Source organism: Macaca nemestrina, chromosome 13, assembly GCF_043159975.1.
Source record: "Macaca nemestrina isolate mMacNem1 chromosome 13, mMacNem.hap1, whole genome shotgun sequence".
Classification (NCBI taxonomy): domain Eukaryota; kingdom Metazoa; phylum Chordata; class Mammalia; order Primates; family Cercopithecidae; genus Macaca; species Macaca nemestrina.
This window is the reverse complement of record NC_092137.1, coordinates 55,243,230-55,265,092: the sequence shown is the minus strand read 5'-3', so window position 1 is coordinate 55,265,092 and position 21,863 is coordinate 55,243,230. Positions and strand designations below refer to the sequence as shown.

Here is a 21,863-nt window from a genome sequence, read left to right as displayed (position 1 = left end):
TCGTGTGAGGACTAAGCAGACTGGTGTCAGAAGTGGGATTAAAGCAAAGGATGTCTTTAAGAATGTAGCTGCCCACTTTCAAGGTAGACACTAAATTATTCTGAGGTTTTATATGTAAGAGGAAATCCAAGGGGAGCCGAGTTTTCCTTTGACTCTCATTGAGCCAACTCTTGTAGAAGTCAGAGATTCCATAATGATTTAAATACAAACAGTATTTAATTAATGCACAAAGTTTGATTGATAGAGTATATAAACACAATGTTGCTTGAAACTGTTTTTAGATGATGGCTGCGTACATGTCATCTACCCAGGTAAAACACAGCTGAATATCTGGATAAAATCTAACATATCAGTGACTAAAACTATACATATCACAGTATCTACAGTTATCCATTATAAAGTAAACTACACTAAGTTGAAGCTAAGGCAATACAATTTAAGCATTAAAAACTAACTTTTCTACTTTTTTTTTTTTTTTTTTAAAGACAGAGTCTTACTTTATAGCCCATGCTGGAGTACAGTGGCATGATCATGACTCGCTGCAGCCTTGACCGCCCAGGCTCAAGTGATCCTTTTATCTCAGCCTCCCAATCAACTAAACCACCACATCGGGCTAATTTTTAAATTTTTCGTAGAGATAAGGTCTCCCTATATTGTCCAGGCTGGTCTCAAGCGATCCTCCTGCCTTGGCCTCCCAAAGTGCTGGGAGAACAGGCTTGCCCCACTGTGCTTAGCCTAAGACTTCTTTTTTTTTTTAGATAGAGTTTTGCTCTTGTTGCCTAGGCTGGAGTGCAATGGAGTGATCTCGGCTCACTATAACTTCCACTTCCTGGGTTCAAGCAATTCTGCTTCAGCCTCCTGAGTAGCTGGGATTATAGGCATGTGCCACGACACCCAGCTAATTTTGTATTTTTAGTAGAGATGGAGTTTTTTCATGTTGGTCAGGCTGGTCTCGAACTCCTGACCTCATGTGATCCACCCTCCTTGGCCTCTCAAAGTGCTGGGATTATAGGCGTGAGCCACTGCGCCCGGCCCAGACTTTTTTTTTTTTTTTTTTTTTTTTAAGAGAGACATGACCATTTTAACCTGAGCTAAGCAGGAGAGACTGGCAACAAGCCCAAAGTCTACTGAAGAAGGAAAAAAATATGCTTTAGGTGACTCTGGGATTTTGACTTTTGGCCATAAGTTATGCAGCTTCTCAGGTAAGAAAAGAAGGGAGCAGTTGAACCTCTTTTCAATGACAGGTGAAAAATGCTTTAAGTAAAATAATGCTATAAAGATAATGTAGAAACAGAAAGTATTAAGTCTAACATTCTTTTATTCATCCCTGGATAGACAGCCAAAAGCTGTATGCCTCAGCAGTTGTTAATAAAGGACCTTGAAAAAAATACAGATGGCTAACTCAGGTGCATTGAGAAAACAATCCTTGAGCTAATTATTGTATCCTCTTCAAAACATAAAGGTTAAGTGAGTACTTATATGCCAATTTCTATAATAGTTTAATTCTTCTATTTATTCTGTATCTTGTCATTATAAAACTGGGTTTCTATAGAATGCAAGTTCCAACTGTATATAGCAAATAAAAATATCCATTATGACCAACCCCCATGTGGCCAGTTAAGTGACGAAGAAATGAGGACATCCACCTATGTCAAACAGCAGGCATTTAAAAATAAATTACGAAGCATGGCCCCACAAGATGTAAATAGGAAGACTAATACCTGGTCAGCTCATATGAATTTCAGTAAAAGATCATAACCCATACTTAGAGATATTATTAGATACTACTACCTATCAATTATCAAAGAGAATGTTCCCTTGTGATCATGTAGTTACCACAGTATACAAAATTGAAGCTGCATGATAATTTGATAAGAACAAAAAATGTGGACATTGGCACTAAGTATTGCTGTAGTTGTGAGTTTCTAATTTCTGGCTTTCTCTTAATGGAATAATGAAAACCTCTGGAGATGAGTCCAATATGTTTAAATACACATTGATTCATTCATTCACAATAGGGTCTTGCTCTGTTGCTCAGGCTGGAGTGCACCGGTGTGATCACAGCTCACTGCAGCCTTGAACTCCTGGCCTCAAGTGATCCTCTCATCTCAGCCTCCTGAGTAGCTGGGATTACAGGAGTGTGTTTTCATTCCCAGCTAATTTTTTAAATTTTTTTTGTAGAGATTGGGCTCCTTATGTTGCCCAGGCTCATCTAAACTCTTGCCAGCCTCAACTTCCTGGGTTTAAGTTATCCTCCCACCTCAGCCTTCCAAAGTGCTGGCATTACAGTTGTGAGCTACTATGCCTGGCCTTAAACATTATTTTTAAAGGATATATGGGAATAACAAAACATAATGTGAATACAAGACTACAGTTTTTATTTTTATTTTTATTTATTTATTTATTTTTGAGACGGAGTCTCGCTCTGTCACCCAGGCTGGAGTGCAGTGGCCGGATCTCAGCTCACTGCAAGCTCCGCCTCCCGGGTTCACGCCATTCTCCTGCCTCAGCCTCCCGAGTAGCTGGGACTACAGGCGCCTGCCACCTCGCCTGGCTAAGTTTTTTTGTATTTTTAGTAGAGACGGGGTTTCACTGTGTTAGCCAGGATGGTCTCGATCTCCTGACCTCGTGATCCGCCCGTCTCGGCCTCCCAAAGTGCTGGGATTACAGGCTTGAGCCACCTCGCCCGGCCAAGACTACAATTTTTAAAAGCAACAAACCTCAGCATTAATGTATTTTGTAAGCTGATTGTTGTGGCATGCTCAGATGGTGGTATAAAAACTCACCAAAATTGTTTCACTTTACTTGGGTAAAGTTTTACATGTCTCTAATAAATTCTTGACATTGATTTGGTTGCATTTTTACTGGTATCTCTGATTTTTAAAAAGTTATACAGATATAATACTAGTTAATAAAAACATATGCAAAAGTAGTTACGAATGATAGTAATTACTATTCCACAGTGAAATACCCTAAGGTTCTTTTCTGTGATAATCATCACTTTCCATTAGAAAGAACAATTAAAGGAGAATGAACAAGATTTTGTGTGTTCTCCAAATCTCCAACTGATGTGTACTCATAGAGCCCAGATGCCACTCACAGGACAGGAATATCAAAGATAAGCATGGGACCCCTTAGCAAAAAGCAGACGATATCAAAGGCACATGGTGGTACCACAAAAATGACACGCACACCAACCCAAAGGTGGGTCTGCTAACGTGACAATCTAAACACAAAGCAATGCCAATACCAAACCATTAATGAAAATTTGTTGAGCCTACAAAAGGTTATGATATTCCTTCCAGAGACAAATAATATAAACTACACTCTTAAAAAGGAATATCTCCCAATAATAAATTAACTCATACTCAGTTTATCACCAAATATGCGGGCAGAGTGACAAATGATTTAAGAAATAAAATAGTAATTTGTTTAATTGATATATCTTTCCCTTGAGAATTCAAGTATCAGTTGGAGATGTAAAAAAATCTATTTTTTGAGCTGGGCATGGTGGCTCTCACCTGGAATCCTAGCACTGGTGAGGCCAAGGTGGTAAGACTGCTTGAGCCAAGGAGTTTGAGAATACCCTGGGAAACATAGTAAGATCACCCCGTCTCTAAAAAAATGATTTTCTGGTATGGTGGTGCACACCTGTAGTCCCAGTCCCAGGTTCTTGCGGGGCTGAAGTGGGAGAATTGCTTGAGCCCAGGAGGTTGAGGCTGCACTGAGACAGGATCACACCACTGTACTACACACTGGGCAACAGAGCCAGACCCAGTCTCAAATATATATATATATATATATATACACACACACACACACACACACACACATATATATATATATATTTTCCTAAGTTGATATTATAAAACTCCAAATCTTAGGCCAGAGGACTAAATGACAAAAATGGAATTTGGACTGACCTGAAATGTGGGCCTCCTGGCAGATGTCTTTAAAAGTTGAACTTCCCTCCCACAAAGTGACAGCTTATGCATGTCTGTGGAGTAGCCAAGTCCTGAGCCAGTCTCTCGTCAACGGAGGAGCTCATGGGAGGGCAGGAGGATACAAATTTTCCCATGAGAATGATAAAATATAGGGGCATCACTGACATCCCAGTAGGAACCTGGGACACTTGGAGAGCTGTACTTTTAAGAGAGTATTATGTTACTTCCTACTTTTATTTTTCATTTCCATATGTGTATGTTTTGAAACAACAAACAAAACCTTTACATCCTGACTGCTGGCATCTTCCAACATTCATATTACCACCCAGCCATATAATACTTGCACATGGCTAGGGCAGGAATCGCTGACTGTCTAGTCCAGCTGAAGGCAATATGGTTTGGACCAGTGACCACTGCATGTTGTCTGGTTCTCCCTCCTCCAAAGTGGTGATTCAAAAAAATTGTCTTCATTCTGTCCTCTCTTTACCGCTATTTGGCAAGTTAGGGTGGTTAATATTCTCATTAGCCACAGGACCATGAGGGGTTTATCTGGACCTGGATGAGAAAATTTCACAGTACTCTGAGATCCTGAATGTGGCGACTGGCTGAGACTTTGAGCCGCCTCTTTTTGGGAAGGTGGCATAACTGCATTTCAAATTACATACAGGATAGTGGGGTTTCATGGTGGTTTTTTTTTTTTTTTTTTTTTTTTTTTTTTGAGACAGATTATCACTCTGTCACCCAGGCTGGAGTGCAGAGGTGCCATCTTGACTCACTGCAACCTCTGCCTCCTGGGTTCAAGCGATTTGTGCCTCAGCCTCCTGACTAGCTGAGATTACAGGTGTGTGCCACCACACCAGGCTAATTTTTGTATTTTTAGGAGAGACAGGGTTTCACCATGTTTCCTAGGCTGGTCTTGAACTCCTGGCCTCATGTAATCTGCCTGCCTTGGCTTCCCAAATTCTGGGATTACAGGCGTGAGACACCGTGCCTGGCCTATATTTAGGATAGTTTTAAATGGGGCCATTTTAAGAGGCTATATAGGACAAGAAAAGGGTGAATTGTAGTAGACATTTTCTATTTTGGGTCTATCCAAATCACCTCTGGGGTAAGTGATTACATTGCTAGTCTATGGTGGCAGGTGACTATTTCCAAGGGAAGAGTCAAAGGCTTTTTCTCCCTAGCCCACAGTGATTGGTTCAAGGGTAGCCTGGGGCCCACCAGAGCCAATAGCACCTCAAAAGACATTTGTAGGGGGGACTTGTGAATCAGAGGCAATTCTTTCCTACTGATTTTGAACCAGAGACTATAAGTTCTGCAGCCATTTTTCTGTCTGAAGAACTGTAATAACCCAGAGGAACAGAACTGAGATATGAAGGAAAAAACCAGAATCCTGGCAGCAAGATTTGAGTTCTCTTAACAAGTGATACCTGAAGTTGCCCTACCCCTGCATACTTAGGTGTGTAAACCAGTAAGTTCCCTTTTGCTTAGGCCAGTTTAGGTTGGGTGACCCCCTTGAAAGCCCCTATGTTATAAATCAAAAAACAGTATGTAAGCTAGGTGTGACTTCAGTAATGTGAAAAGAAAATTCTTCATTTTGGCCGGGTGCGGTGGCTCAAGCCTGTAATCCCAGCACTTTGGGAGGCCGAGACGGGCGGATCACGAGGTCAGGAGATCGAGACCATCCTGGCTAACACGGTGAAACCCCCTCTCTACTAAAAAAATACAAAAAACTAGCTGGGCGAGGTGGCGGGCGCCTGTAGTCCCAGCTACTCGGGAGGCTGAGGCAGGAGAATGGAGTGAACCCGGGAGGCGGAGCTTGCAGTGAGCTGAGATCCGGCCACTGCACTCCAGCCTGGGCCACAGAGCGAGACCCCGTCTCAAAAAAAAAAAAAAAAAAAAAAAAAAAAAAAAAGAAAAGAGAAAGAAAGAAAAAAAAAGGAAGAAAATTCTTCATTTTACAGGCAACTCTAGTAATTTGGTACTGAGCAAACCTTAGGGATTTTACCGCTTGATGAATTGGGGAAAACTGTTTTTACTGAAGTCTGAATACAGGATTTGGGCACCATCCCTCACGTTGAGATGATATAAGCATTTTGCATCTTAAATTGCTCTGAAAAACTATGCTTCCCCCTTTATTTTTTCTCCCCAAAAGGAACTTTCCTGACATTTTAAGTATCAATGAAATATCTTAAGTTTGTAGATGGATAAAAGATTACATTATAAGAAAACATGGCAAAAGAGGTGAGGTCAAAAGCTGAGAGCAAGAGGTGTGTCAGGTTGGGGCGTGGCACTTGAGAGGCAGGAAGGTTTGGAAGGGTTCCTCTAGACCAGAATTAGCGTCACGTCGGCTGGGGATGAAGGAGGGTGGCGTGGGGTAGCCCTGAGTGCCCAGATAAGGAGTGAAAGCATGGATTCCCAAAAATAAAAAAGACTTCATGAGTTTCCTCAGCCACGCACCACACGTGCCAGCTGAGCAGCAACACCCAAGGGTTCACCCAAGGTTGGGGACCAGCCAGATGAGTCTAGGTCACGAAGGCAGGGCATCCCGGTGTGCTAGAGGAAAGCTGGAGTAACTGGGCTACCCGCTGAACACCTCACGGACATTATATATCTGGTAGGGATAGCCCAGGATTCTTTTGAGACCAGTTGTAAATTTCTTCTCAGCTTCCTCATTTTTTGAAAGATTAGAACTAAAGATCATATGGCTTCTGAAGAATAAGAATTCACAATGTAATTAGCAATTGTACAAGGAAGCATGATCTGAAGTCTCACAGCTATTTTAAAGTCAAATAACTGAGTCTAATTAGAAGCAGTCCACAGCTATCTTAAAATTTAGGAATTAGGAATTCAGTTGCTTAAAAGGTAATTGATGCATAAAGCACAGCTGCCTTCAAGGCATTTTTCTCAGTACCACAGGTGCTACAGTCATCTCACAGTTTCTAATTGTTTTTAGGTGACAGGGGATTTACCAGAGGTAGAGCTGCCTGAAACACTGCCAAGAGACAAAACAGTGCTAAGGATCCTGCGTGGAGTGGCTGTTCCAAGCTCACATCTCTTTCAGTCCTCAAGTACTCGTCTCCCATTAGTCTCATTGGTGCATGTCTTGAAACCAAGTGTTTAGAAAAAGCACCCAGGTATATAGAGGTATTTGCAGGTATATACAGAAGGCATCATGATGGGAACACTAAGGAAAACCCCTGCCTCTCAAATCTTCAAGCAGGGCTTGAAGTAGCCAAAGAAAGCAGTGTCAGGGGCTGTTGGGCAACAGCCCTGAATATTCCCAGGGAGAAGCTGGCCACTGCTGCCTGGCTTCATGTGGTTCTGATGTCAACATTTTTCTGTCTCAGGCCCTCTGTCATTCCAGGATGCTGGAGTCCACGGGCCCTGTTTTATACCCTAGCTGAGGACTAAGATATGCTGTTTAACATCTTGTGCCACCCTCCCAATTCCTTCACTCATCCTGCTTTCTCTCAAATTTCCTGAATGCCCTGACTTGCCGGGCAATGTCCAGAAGCTGATCTACAGTCTGATCTCTGAGGTTCAAGCTCCCCTAAAATTACTGACCAGGACTGGTGCAATCTGCTTGTTCTTGGTTCTGATTATGATTTGTCCCCATGGAGGCTGGTAAGTTGGGCATCATTTAGTGCTCTTTACTAGCTGACCCTACCTGGCACGGCCCCACTCTGCTCCCAGCATGCTGTGCAGCTGGCAGTGTGTGTTCCAGTTACAGTTCCTTCTGGGAATTGAGGCTGTCAAGGCTTTTTAAGTTATCTAGGAAGTTGCTCTCCACAGAAAAGGCTTGATTATTCCTCCAGACCCTAGACTTATCTCAAAATTGTTTTCTTCGCTAAATCCTGGTGTGAACTTTTTGTTAATGCTAGTAAAGTACTGAACTGCCTACCCCTATCTCATAATATTATAAGGCTTTTTCCTTTTGTTAAAAAAAAGAGTCAATCCAGTGTATGCTACTATACAGCTTCCTATCTGATGTGGGTATAGCTTGATAATAAAATGGGGTAACTTGAAAATTCTGAATTTTAAAAAATTATTGGGGTCCACTCTATCATCAGTCCTCCTACCTTTCATTAAGTTGGGCAGTATGAGATTTTGACAGACCTGCCCAAAGAGGCAACAAGACAAGAGGATTAGGTGAGCCTTGGTTTGGGTTCGAAATCAGCTGCAGTGTTTGGAATTTGGGGCTTGGGTTAAATGATTATATTTTGGTGGCTAGCAAGAATCTCAGCATGATGTATGATTGAGTTACAGAAATCAGCCAGAAACACCCTTGGGATAATGGCCATGTCAACTCATTTCATAATGGTATGTGAAACTAGAAATGAAATTAGAAAGACTGGGTAGTTTTTTTCCAAAGGAATGTATAATTCAGGTCATTTTTTTTAGAGTGGATTATTTAAGTGGGAGGGCTATTCATGCACTTCTATGCATATGGTTCTTTTTTTTTTTTTTTTTTTTTTTTGAGACGGAGTCTCGCTCTGTTGCCCAGGCTGGACTGCAGTGGCCGGATCTCAGCTCACAGCAAGCTCCGCCTCCCGGGTTTACGCCATTCTCCTGCCTCAGCCTCCCGAGCAGCTGGGACTACAGGCGCCCGCCACCTCGCCCGGCTAGTTTTTTTTGTATTTTTTAGTAGAGACGGGGTTTCACTGTGTTAGCCAGGATGGTCTCGATCTCCTGACCTCGTGATCCACCCGTCTCGGCCTCCCAAAGTGTTGGGATTACAGGCTTGAGCCACCGTGCCCGGCGCATATGGTTCTTTTTTCCCCTTGATTCTTAGAATTAGGACTTGGAAAATTATTTTCTGTTTGTGGCCACTTTAAAACCATGTTGCAAGCAAAATGAACTATAAAGACCACTGCAGAAAAATCTCTAATTTTTTCTTAAAAGAGAGCTCTGAATCTTTGTAACATCTAACAAAGACACTAGGGGCCGGGCGCGGTGGCTCAAGCCTGTAATCCCAGCACTTTGGGAGGCCGAGACGGGCGGATCATGAGGTCAGGAGATCGAGACCATCCTGGCTAACACGGTGAAACCCCGTCTCTACTAAAAAATACAAAAAACTAGCCGGGTGAGGTGGCGGGCGCCTGTAGTCCCTGCTACTCGGGAGGCTGAGGCAGGAGAATGGTCTAAACCCGGGAGGCGGAGCTTGCAGTGAGCTGAGATCCTGCCACTGCACCCCAGCCTGGGCGACAGAGCAAGACTCTGTCTCAAAAAAAAAAAAAAAAAAAAAAAAAAAAAGACACTAGGGAAAAATTAGGGCTTTTTTGCATTAGGTTCAATCTTCTTGCCAGTAGCACACCCACCATTTACCAAGTTTATTTTAACATCTGGCACTGAATTTAAGGAGGAGGAGCAGAAGGAGGTTACATTTCTTTGTATCTAAAACCCCACATAATAGTAAGAAGTGATAGGTCAGACTTACTGGTTATTGTTAGGCAGAAAGCCATACTAAATGCAAACTACTTGAATCTCATAAATTACATATTGTGGGACTAGTGTATTGCGAACATTGAGCCTACCTCAATGTGAACAGCCAACAGAATTCTTAAAACATCTTTGAGATCCATGCAATTCTCTTTAGTTATTAGAGTTTTTATTCAATATCCTCTCTTAGCATGAATATGATACATTAAGTAATATAGTAATTCTGAGCTTTTCTTTTTAGAAATGCTAAAGTGTTTAACAATTCTTATCAATACTTAAAATAGCACATTGAAAAGCCCTAAAATAATAACAGAAAACACACTTTCTACATAGAGGATCCAAGGCAACAAAATCAAATGGGATAGGCTGGAACTGCCAAACCCACCTAGACAAATGTGGGCAAATGAAGACACAGTAAGAGAAGATACACCAAGTGAACGGAGTATAAGGCACAGCTTCTGGTTAGAATGGAAGATGGTTTTTCACAACTCCACAACTATTCCTCCATGACCTCAGAAGCCTGTCCTCCCTCCTACCTTGCTGGTCAGCAGGCTTTCCTATCAGCTGCCATAGTCAGGACTGTTTTTGGAATACCCTAGCATTTTTTCTGGGCATGGAGAAGCCTAGCCCAGCCAAATTTCATGTCTATTCAAGTCACATTCCAGAACCAACTTCCACAAAGTATAAACCACCCTTTGTCACATACTGTGATGTTGTGCATTTTTTTTTTCCCAGCTTAAGCCTGTGTACAGGTGAAGACCCTGTGCAGATTTATAAAAGACTGACTCAAGTAGCAACTTTGAGGGCAAAGAAAATGCACTCTGGTTTAAACAAGTTTCTTGTCATCAGATATAAAAGCAAGCAAACCTGGCAACACCATACCTTTCTTCCACGGAAACTTCCTTCAGCTGCTGGTGTGGCTTGGTGCCTTCCATTTCCCTGATGCTCACAGCATAGATCTTGGTGGTGTAGTCAATGGCCTTTTCTCGAGCAACATCGCTGTCATAGCCTCAAACAACAAAAAGAGATTGGGGAACCAGTTGGTTTGCAGTGGCCCAGGAAGGGAGGTGGTGGGAGGTACAGTCGGCACAGGAGGCGCGTGGCAGGTGGGGGCTCACCTCCATCCTCTTCCACGTCGGTGTCCGACTCCTCGCTGTCCACCAGCTTGCTCTCCTGGGTCCCCACAAACTCCCTGGTCCAGATCATCAGGGCTGTGTCGGCACCGCCCACTGTGAGCAGCACAGAGTCATTGTGCAGCCACCTCACGTTGGCGACGTGTGCACTGTGCCCCACATACTTCTTGAATCTTGCATGCTGTCCCTGTAAAGCCCGAAATTGGTGATTACCCCAGCCACTGTCTCATTATTTCTTTCTCTGGGCTCATTTATCCATATTAATTTCTACTGGCTTCTACTGGATACAAAGGAAACAGTTCAACAGCAATTTCCCTACATTTCAATTAGAATGTAAGCTCCATGTGGGCAGGCACTAGGTCTCTTTTTTTTCTTCAAACAGTACCCAGCTCACAATAGGTCCTCAATATATATTTTTTGAGGGAATGAATGAAATGTTAGACTACAGAACCTATTTTCTGGGAATCTGTGGACATATAAAAAGCTTGTTCTGGTTCTCTCAAATGTCAAATGTGCCGTCTCCACAGGTCTTTAGTGTAAACTCCTGACTGTGAGTCTGGCTGACATCTGAGATCAAAAGTGTCTTCACAGCCATCCCCTACAGTGACTTTTGTACCATAGTCGAGGCAGTGGCAGAAGAGCAAAGGATCTCTTATAAACCTGGGGCCCCAAGTAAGATGTAAAATGAACTAACAGTTTCTGCCACAGACGCTAGAAAGCATTTTTAACAGAAACACTCAAACACTGATTTAAAGATAAAGCTCCTTTTCAACAAACATAGCCAAATACATAAAACCCAATTTATCAGTAACGACTGAAAGCTTTTTGACTGGTGTGCCCAGGCCACCCCACCTTTATCCCCAGTTGAGGGCAGAGGGCAGAGGGTGGAGGGTGGAATGTGAGTCAGCTGCTCACGCCAGGGCAGTCCTGACAAGTGGTGCAAAATCAAAGCTGGCACCAGAAAGAGTTTCCATATTCAGCTCATGAGCCACAGCCTGGCAAAAACAGCTGCAGCGGGAGCCATTTAAAGAGGTGGAGTTTTTCCATCCTCTCAGCGACTCCGAGGGAATACCTTACACAATCTGGAAAGCCACACGCACTCTCTGAGGTCGTGAGAGCCACCAGTATCCTAGATGAAAATTTTATTAATTTACAAGTGGCTCCCAGAGGAGTTTGGACTGGCATGCTGGAGAATCTGAAACCAGCATAGACACGCGGCAGTGAACAGGTGCAGGAGCGTTTGTGACTTTGTAATACTCCCGGTCAAGATCTCCCTGTATTTGGCCAACCCCTAGCTGACAGCAGAGTGGAACTGCCAACTCCTCAGTAGAGTACTGAGCCTAGAAAGATTCCTGAAGCAAACAGGCAGGTCTACTTCCAGGAGGCCCTCCAGAGTCATTAGTTTGCTAGCATAGGCAGGACAAAAGAATTTCCAAGAAAAACCTGTTTGAACATGTGAGATCCAGAAGGCATGGAAACAGAGGACAGTCACAGCAGCTGCAGCCATGTGCCCTGCTGGTCTTCTAGCTGGAAGCAGGAGCACATCCAGTTTATATACCACAAATGCAAGCTATTTCTTTACAGAAGTAAAAGAGCACGAGAAATGTCTCTCTACACCCTTAACTTATAAGAGGGACACAGGGTTTCCAGATGGGAAGAAAAAATGCAAAAAAGAAAGGTTCAGGGAAAAACAGACTCTAAGGGATGAGATTCAGGTTGCAGAGGGGAAAAAAGGGACATAGAGGAAGAGAAAGAGAGGAAAAAATTCAGGGCCAATGAAGAGATTTAACAAGGCAGAGATTCTCCCAGCAGTGGGTGATTCAAGATTCTCAGAATAGGAAACGAGATCACTGCTCCATGCAACAATAAAGGGAATTGACACTGGGTAGAAGGTTCTGTGAAACCAGCTGCTGTTTCAGGAGAGACACTGGCAGCAATGTTTAGTGGTTCCCGGCAGGGCCTATGGAGAAAACATCCTCAAGACCTGGCACAGCCAGTGGGATGAATGACCCTTCTGGGTCTTCAAGCCGAATCTGCATTTGTTACCCCCATCAGAACTTGCTGCTTCCCCACGACTCTCTTATTCATCGAGTGATGAAATAATGGATGATAGCACCAGAAAAACCTGGAATATGGGCGGGTGCAGTGGTTCATGCCTGTAATCCCAGCACTTTGGGAGGTTGAGGCGGGCAGATCACTTGAGGTCAGGAGTTCAAGACCAGCCTGGCCAACATGGTGAAACCCCAACTTTACTAAAAATGCAAAAATTAGCTGGGCAGGGTGGTGGATGCCTGTAATCCCAGCTACTCGGGAGGCTGAGGCAGGAGAATCGCTTGAACCTGAGAGGCAGAGGTTGCAGTCAGTTAAGATCACACCACTGCACTCCAGCCTGGGCAACAGCAAGACTCTGTCTTAAATAAAAAAAAAACCTGGAATATGTCTCCAGAGTAGTGGTTGCCAATCCCTTGTAGGGAGGAAATTTCTGAGAATCTCATGAAAGCTGGGCACTCACCCCCTACATTCACATTTCAGTTTCCCTATCTGTAAAATTTTCCATGCCAAGCTTCTCCCTGAAAAATCATTCTCCAGAGCTTTTGACATTCTGAGCAGGAAACTTAAGGACTTGAGGGCATGGAGGGTTTTAAAAATGCAAATGACATAGTGTTGTTTTCCTCTCTCCGTTTAGCAGAAGGGTCTAGGTTTGGAAGGGAAGGGAGGCTATGGGAAGCAATCAGCAGGCCATACAGATCGAGTCAAAAAACAGAATTTGGTTTTCTGATGCATGGTTTAAGATACTACAAAAATGGGTCATGCTCTTGTTAAGGCTCTGACAAAGGTTAGAGTCTGTCTCATGGAGGCTGGGACAAGATGGTTGTCAGGGCACTAACGATCTAATTGAGAAGGCTTTAACCTATAAAACTGAATATTAATAAAGATACACATCTGGCATGGAAAGAAAAATGCCTGGAAGAAATACCCACTCATGGGAAAGTAGAATGAGAAAAAGAGCCAAGATAATGACATGATTTTAGCTCCTAACAAATGGAACTTGAATTTTGGACACAGAGCTGTGTGGTGGTAATAAGATCTCACAGGTATCACCAAGACTGATGACATAGAACTCAATGCGAGAATATAGCAATGGCATGGTACATTAGTCTGCTTGGGTAGCCATAACAAAATGCCCTAGGCTGGGTAGCTAAACAGCAGAAATTTATTTCTCACAGTTTTAGAAGCTGGGCAAGATTAAGGTGCTGGCCAATTTGGTTCCTCGCGAGGGCTCTCTTCCTGGCTTGTAGATAGCTGTCTTCTCACTGTGTGCTCACATGGAGAGAGTGCAGTGTGTGTGTGGAGACAGAAAGCTAGCTCTCTGGCATCTCTTCTATAAGGACACTGATTCTCTCAGATTAGGGCCCCTCCCTTATAAACTCATTTAATCTTAGTTACTTCCCTAAATGTCCTATCTCCAAAGACAGTCCCATTGGGAGTTCGGACTTTCACACAGATTTGGGAAGACAACCATTCAGTTCACAACAGATAATGAACTTTGTTCAACAGAGTGAGAGCAGTTGGACAAGTGTGACTATACAGCTGGAAATATTCATTGGCAAGAGATTCATGTATTTCGGAAGGAAAGTGTGCCAGAAAAATCAGATTTTTTTTTTTTTTTTTTTTAAAGAAGAGGCCAGATGCAGTGGCTCATGCCTATAATCCCAGCACTTTGGGAGGCCAAGGCAGGTGGATCGCCTGAGGTCAGGAGTTCGAGACCAGCCTGGTCAACATGGTGAAACCCCATCTCTACTAAAAATATAAAAAATTAGCCAGCTTTAGTGGCAGGCACCTGTGATCCCAGCTATTCAGGAGGTTGAAGCAGGAGAACCACTTGAATCCAGGAGGCAGTGGTTGCAGTGAGCTGAGATTACGCCATTGCACTGCAGCCTGGGCAACAAGAGCAAAAACTCCATCTCCAAAAATAAGTAAATAAGTAATTCTTTTTTAAAAAAGAGGAAGACAAGTGATTCTATCAAAATAATTCGTATTTGGCTAGTAGTCTTTTTAAGCTATGAACCTATTTCTTCAATCAAATCTGACACAGAACTTAAGAATGAAAAGATAATTTAAAATAATGGACAAAAGATTTGTACAGATACTTCCCAAACAGCAAATAGACGAGAAAGTGCTCAGCATCCTTAGTCATCAGAGAAATGTAAACTGAAAACACAACTGGATACCATTATCTACTCCCCAGGACAGCTGAATTTTATGCATCTGACAATACCGAGTATCGGCAACTGGAACTCTTACATTTCTGGTGGGAATACAAAATGATACCACTTTGGAAAAAGGTCTGGCAATTTCTTAAAATGTTATGTATTTTCCCCATGACTCAGAAATTCCACTCCTATGTATTTACCTAAGAGAAAGAAAGCATATGTCTACAAAGACTTGTCTAAAAATGTTCATAGCAGCTTTACTATAACCCAAAACTGGAAAAGTATGTTCATCATAGGAATATGGATGAACAAACTGTTATATCCATACAATGGAATTCTACTCAGCTATGAAAATGAATGAACTATTATGCAACATGGATGAATCTCAGAAACATCTCTGAGAGAAAGACGCTAGATAAAAAGCAGTACCTATTTCATTTATATGAAATTCTTAAACAGGTAAAATTTATGGTGAAAAACACTGAAACAGTTGTTCGACCTGAGGAGGGAGGGGGCATGGGGACTGGCCCAGAAGGAGTATGAGGAAGCAGCCTGGGGTGGCAATGGCCTATGTATCTTCATAAGAGATGGTTATACAGGTATATGAGCTTTTGGTCAAAGCTCATCAAATGGAACACTGAACATTTATGTATTTCAACTGTATGTAAATTTTACTTAAAAAATATCATAAGCAAATCTTGAACTCTAGATAATAATGTGCATGATGTAACATTTAGGGGTAAGAAATCTTGATATCTAAAATGTACTTTTTCCTCCCAGCTTTACTGAGGTATAATTAACAAAGATTTTATATATTCAAGGTGTACAACAGAATTTGATATATGCATACATTGTGAAATAACTACCATAATCAAGCTAATTAATGCATTAATCATGACATAGTTACCACTGTGTGTGTGTGTGTATATTTGGTAAGGACACTTAGGATCCACTCTATTAGCAAATTTAAAGTAAATAATACAGTATAATTAAATATAGTCACCATGCTGTATGTCAGATCCCCAGAACTTATTTATCTTAAAAGTTTATACCCTTTGCCCGGATGTGGCGGCTCACGCCTGTAATCCCAGCATTTTGGGAGGCCGAGACAGGCGGACCACCTGAGGTTGGGAGTTCAAGACCAGCCTGATCAACATGGAGAAATCCCATCTCTACTAAAATTACAAAATTAGCCAGGCATGGTAGCACATGCCTGTAATCCCAGCTACTTGGGAGGCTGAGGCAAGAGAATCAGTTGCACTCAGGAGGCAGAGGTTATGGTGAGCCCAGATTGTGCCATTGCACTCCAGTCTGGGCAACAAGAGCAAAACTCCATCTCAAAAAAATAAAATAAAAAAGTTTATACCCTTTGACCAACATCTCCCCATTTCCCCCCACTCTCCAGTCCTTGGCCACCACCTTTCTACTCTCTACTTTTACGAGTTCAACTTTTTCAACTTCCACATATATGTGAGATCACAAAGTATTTGTCTTTCTGTGCCTGGCTCATCTCACTTACCATGTCCTTCAGGTTCATCTACACTATTGCAAATGACAGGATTTCCTTCTTTTTTATGGGTGAATAATATACCACCATATATATGTGTGTATACACACACACACACACACACAAATACTTTCCTTATCCATTCATTTGTTGATGGATACTTCAGTTGTTTCCATATCTTGGCTATTGTGAATAATGCTGTAATGAACATGGTGGTGTAGATATCTCTTCAAGATACTGATTTCATTTCCTTTGGATATATACCCAGAAGTGGGATTACTGAATCACGTATTAGTTTTTAATTTTTTGAGAAACATTCATATTGTTTTCCACAATGACTATACCAATTCGTACACTGTTGGTGGGCGTAACAGTATACAAGAGTTCCCTTTCTTTACACCCTCACCAACACTTGTTCTTTTTTAAATAGACATCCTAATAGGCATGAGGTGGTATCTGTGATTTTGATTTACATTTTCCTAATAAGTGATGTTGAACATCTTTTCATATACCTGTTGGCCATTTCTATGTCATCTTTGGAGAAATGTCTATTCAAGTAATTTGCCTGTTTTAAAATCATGGCTTTTGCTATTGAGTTGTCAAGTTCATTATATATTTTGTATATTAACCCTTTATCAGACACAGGGTTTTACAATTATTTTTCCCATTCCATAGGCTGCCTTTTCATTTTGTTGTTTATTTCATTTGCTGTGCAAAGTTTTTTAGTTTGATATAGTCTCACTTGCTTTTGTTTTTACCTGTGCTTTGGCTGTTATATCCAAGAAATCACTGCCAAGACCAATGTCAAAAAACTCTTTATATTTTCTTCTAGGAGTTTTATGTTTTCAGGTCTTACATTTAAGTCTTTAATCCATTTTAATTTTTCTAAATGGTGTGAGATAAAGATCCAATTTCATTCTTTTGAATGCAGATATCTAGTTTCCCTGACACCACTTATTGAAGAGACTGTCTTCTCCTTATTGTGTACCTTTGGTATCCTTGTCAAAGATTGACTATATAACATGCATGGATCTATTTCTGGCATCTTTATTCTGTTTCACTGGTCTATGTGTCTGTTTTTATGTCAGTACCATACTGTTTTGATTACTATAGTTTTGTAATATAGTTTGAAATCTGTATTTCAAAGTGTGACACTTCCAGTTTTATTCTTTCTTGGGACTGCTTTGGCTATGTAGTTCTTCTGTGGTTACATATAAATTTTAAGGATGTTTTTCCAATTTTTGTGAAAAAAATGCCTTTGGAATTTTGATAAGGATTACATTGAATCTGTAGATTATTTTTTGGGTAGTGTGAACATTTTGACAATATTAGTTCTTCCACTCCATGAACACAGGATCTCTTTCCATTTATGTCTTCTTCAATTTATTTCATGAGCGTCTTACAGTTTTCAGTATACAGTTCTTTTGCCTCCTTGGCTAAATTTATTCCTAAACATTTTATTCGTCTTGATGGCACAGTTTTTTTAAGATAGTCTAAGTATATAAAAATGTAATTGAATAGTGTATGTTAGCTTTGTATTCTACAATTTCACCGACTTTATTAATTCTAACAGTTTTCTTGAGGGGGAGTCTTTAGGGTTTTCTATATATAAGATCATGTTGTATATAGAGATAATTTTACCTCTTTCTTTCTGATCTGGATGCCTTTTCTCTCTTTTTCTTGCCTAATTTCTCTGGCAAGGACTTCCTTGACTTGTTCCTGATCTTAAAGGAAAAGCTTTTGGCTTTTCATCATTGAGTATGTTAGTTGTGGGTTTTTCATTTATGGCTTTTACTAAAGTTCCTTCCTTCTATATCTAATTTGAGTGTTTTTAATCATGAGAGGATGTTGAGTTTTGTCCATCCTTTTCCCACATCCACTGAGATGATAAAATGATTTTTATCCTTTATTCTGTTTATGTGGTATATCACATTTACTGACTTGCATATGTTGAACCATCCTTGCATCTCAGGGACAAATTCCACTTGATCATGTCCTATGATCTTTTTAACGTGCTGTTGAATCTGGTTTGTAGTATTTTGTTTTAGATTTTTGCACCTATATTCATCAGGCATATTGGCCTGTAGTTTTCTTGTAATGTCTTTATCTGGTTTTGGTCTCAAGGTTCTTCTGGCCTTATAAGATGAGTTTAGAAGTGTTCCTTCCTCTTCAATTTTTTTTTTTTTTTTTGAAAGAGTTTAAAAAGGACTGGCAATATTTTTTTCTTTAAATATTTAGGAGAATTCACACATGAAGCCACACGGTCTTGGGCTTTTCTGGGAGGTTCTTGATTACAGATTCAATCTCCTTGCACATTATTGATGTGTTCAGATTTTCTATTTCTTTGCAATTCAGTCTTGGTAGGTTGTATATTTCTAGAAATGTATCATTTCTTCTAGGTTATCCAATTTGTTGGCATGTCATTGCTCAAAGTAGTCTCTTATGATCCTTTGTATTTCTACAGTATCGGTTATAATGTCTCTTTCATTTATAATTTTGAGTCTCTTTTTGGCTAGTCTCGCTAAAGGTTTGTCAATTTTATCTTTTCAAAAAAAAAAAAAACTCAACTCTTAGTTTTGTTGGTCTTTTCTATTCTCTTTATGGTCCCTATTTATTCCTGTTCTAATCTTTATTATTTCCTTCCTTCTGCTAACAGTAAGCTTAGCTTGGTCTTTTCCCAGTTTTTTTGAAGTGTAAAGTTAGGTCATTTGAGGTTTTTATTTTTCTTTCTTAATTCTACAGTTTACTTTAAATTACAGAATTTAGGCTGTGGGTTTCTGTGAGTTCACTATATTATTCTCTTGCCTTATGTGTATGCTTGAAAATCTTCACAGTAAAATCTTAGGAAAAAAGCATACACAGAAGCTGAATGTGCAAAATACAAAACAGTGTAACTCTGTTGAAACAGGAATAGGATTCCAGAGCTTTTGCACAGGTTCCTTCCTGGCCACTTGAGATATACCTCCCTGGAACTCTGGTCTGAGGAACACAACTTGAAATGATGGTGATATATAGACAAGCCACCTTGTCAGGCAGGGAAAGTACTAGCAAGGTGCAATAGTACTGTGGGGGTTTTAGTTATCTAAACAGATACTCCAAAACCTCGGTCTACTAAAACCAGGGTATCACTAACTTTTTGCCTTGTACTGCTAGCAATTTCATTTATACGTAGAAATAGCAAGGAAAATGGCTACTTAGAACTAAATTCTGATTAAATAAGAAGGGCTGGTAAGTGACAGATCATTGGCAGAAGGGTGGCAGGTGGCTTTGGGATGGGCAATGAAGGTAACACTGGACATAATCAGATGTGTATTTTAGAAAGGGCTACTGACGATAATCTAATCAGATATTAACAAAGGAAGAAGAGAGGAAAAGCGTCCAAAGTAACCAAAGTGGCCATAGAGGTAACTGGTATGTTCAGGTTAAAATGTACAAATGACAGGAGGAGCAAACAATTGAGGATGAATACAAAAGCCTTGCACAGACTTTTAAGTGTAGTTTCTGGAATGAAGACAAAAAATAAGACTTTTGAAAAGGATGTGAAAGATATATTTAGGGATAGAAGCAAAATAGAGAAAAGTTAGGAACACTTCTTAATCAGATGGCTTCACATGAACTGAAAGTCAATTTCTCATTTCCTCCGTCAAAGAGAATGTTCTTCAAACCGCGAAGGAGAAAACAACTCAGTTACGTGAGTACAGGTACCTTCAAATGTGACCACAAAAACAATACAGTAATAGCTGAAAAGTTTAGAAATCAGGAGAGGTGGCATCAAACATAAAGTGGTTCTTGTATCCCAATGGGAAAACAAATAGGTTCTGGCAAATATTGATTCATGAGGTGATGTAATCCCTTGAAAATTCTAGGATGAAATATTACACAGGAGTTCAATAAGCATTTGGAAAAAGAAGTAGTGATAACCAGACAGTAACAGGTATACTGTGAACTAACCTCACATATTTTATAGGTTGACTTATTAGGAGAGATTAAGGATGACAGAGACCAAATCCACTTGTCTTTAGGCAAGACATTAGCCAAGTATTTAATGATGTCTTCTTGGACTAGGATAAACGGCTGTACAGGGAGGTAAATTTAAATATTTGTTACTGATTAAAGAACTGTTACAATGTGTAGATTAACAAACAGAATGTCAGCTGGGTGTGGTGGCTCATGCTTGTAATTCCAATATTTTGGGAGGCCCAGGTGGGAGGATTTTTTGAGTCCAGGAGTTTGGGACCAGCCTGGGCAATACAGTGAGACCCCCTCTCTACAAAAAGTAAAAAAAATAGTTGGGCATGGTGGTATGCACATAATCCCAGCTACTGGGGAGGCTGAGGTGGATTGATCGCTTGAGTCTAGAAGGTAGAGGCTGCAGTGAACAGTGATTGTGCCATTGCACTCCAGCTTGGGAAACAGAGCAAAACCCTGTCATTCATTCACTCTTTAGTTAAAATAAATAAATAAATGGAATGTAAAATTGAATTGACGGGGAGGTTCCCGGAATTGACGTTTGATTGTTCCAGTCTCTCTTTTTTTCTATGATTTAGAACTCAGGATTGTGAAAGCAGAGGATGACATGATGCTGCAAGGGAGAGAAAATGCTTTGACAAGGTATTCAAAGATACAGATAGGACGGAACACTTAGAAGAAATAAATAAAAATTTTTGGGTATGAATGTAAACTTCTGTATTCAGATCTTAGAACATCAATTGTGTAAGTATAGGCTGGGGGATAATCTCAACATTTTTGAGACTGACGTCTATGAATTCAGTTTTTGTAGTGTGGCAGGCAAAAGGGCCAACGTCATTTTCGTTTGATTTAATATAAATGTAAACATCAAAACCAAGAAGGTAGCAGTCCCACTGTGCTCTGACCTGATCAGATTACAACTGAAATACTGAATACAGTTCTAGATTAGACAGTTGAAGGAAGAATTGATAAACTGCAGTGTGCTTAAAGGGAGGGGACAGCTGTAAGCCATGGAATATGGGAAACGGCTGAAGGAACTAGAAATGTTAGGCTGGAAAAAAAGTGAGACTTCAGGGGGTCAAATGTGATCTTACTAAAGATGATGGCTGTTAGAGGAATGGAATTGTTTAATGATGGTTCAGAAGGTAGAACTGTATTTAAAAAGAAAAGAGGCCAGGCACAGTGGCTCACGCCTGTAATCTCAGCACTTTGGGATGCCAAGGCTGGTGGATCACAAGGTCAGGAGTTCAAAACCAGCCTGGTCAAGATGGTGAAACCCTGTCTCTACTAAAAATACAAAAATTAGTGTGGCATGGTGGCAGGTGCCTGTAATCCCAGCTACTTGCAAGGCTGAAGCAGGGAATTGCCTGAACCCGGGAGGCGGAGGTTGCAGTCAGCTGAGATCATGCCACTGTACAAAAAAAAAAAGAGGAAAGTAAAGAATTCAGCTCAACACAGAGGAAAACGTTTTAATAATTGGAGGTATTTAAAAATCAGTTGGGCTGCTGTGTGGTATTAAGTTCCTCATCTGTGGAAGTATCCTAATAAAAGTCAGAAAGGCACTGGTCTGAGAGGTTGTAAAGTTAACACTTACTTTGCAGTTTGTGAGATGTTGGATTTGGTGACCGCTAAAGGCCTTTCAAGGTAGAATTCT

The 21,863-nt window shown here is 40.9% G+C and overlaps 1 protein-coding gene across 9 annotated transcripts in view; it reads right to left on the bottom strand.

Moving 5' to 3' along the window:
* LOC105465044 (EMAP like 6) overlaps positions 1–21,863 on the bottom strand; it is a 257,059-nt gene that overhangs the window by 34,149 nt on the left and 201,047 nt on the right. For 8 of the 9 annotated variants that reach the window (XR_011611730.1, XM_011713242.3, XM_071076695.1 and 5 more), the window contains 2 exons: positions 10,505–10,706; positions 10,269–10,395 (listed from right to left, as the gene is read on the bottom strand). Coding sequence is in view for 8 of the 9 variants with exons in the window: in XM_011713242.3 (XP_011711544.2) it covers positions 10,269–10,395; positions 10,505–10,706 (329 nt within the window). In the remaining variant the exon portion in view is untranslated. The other variant, XM_071076700.1, reaches the window with a different exon arrangement.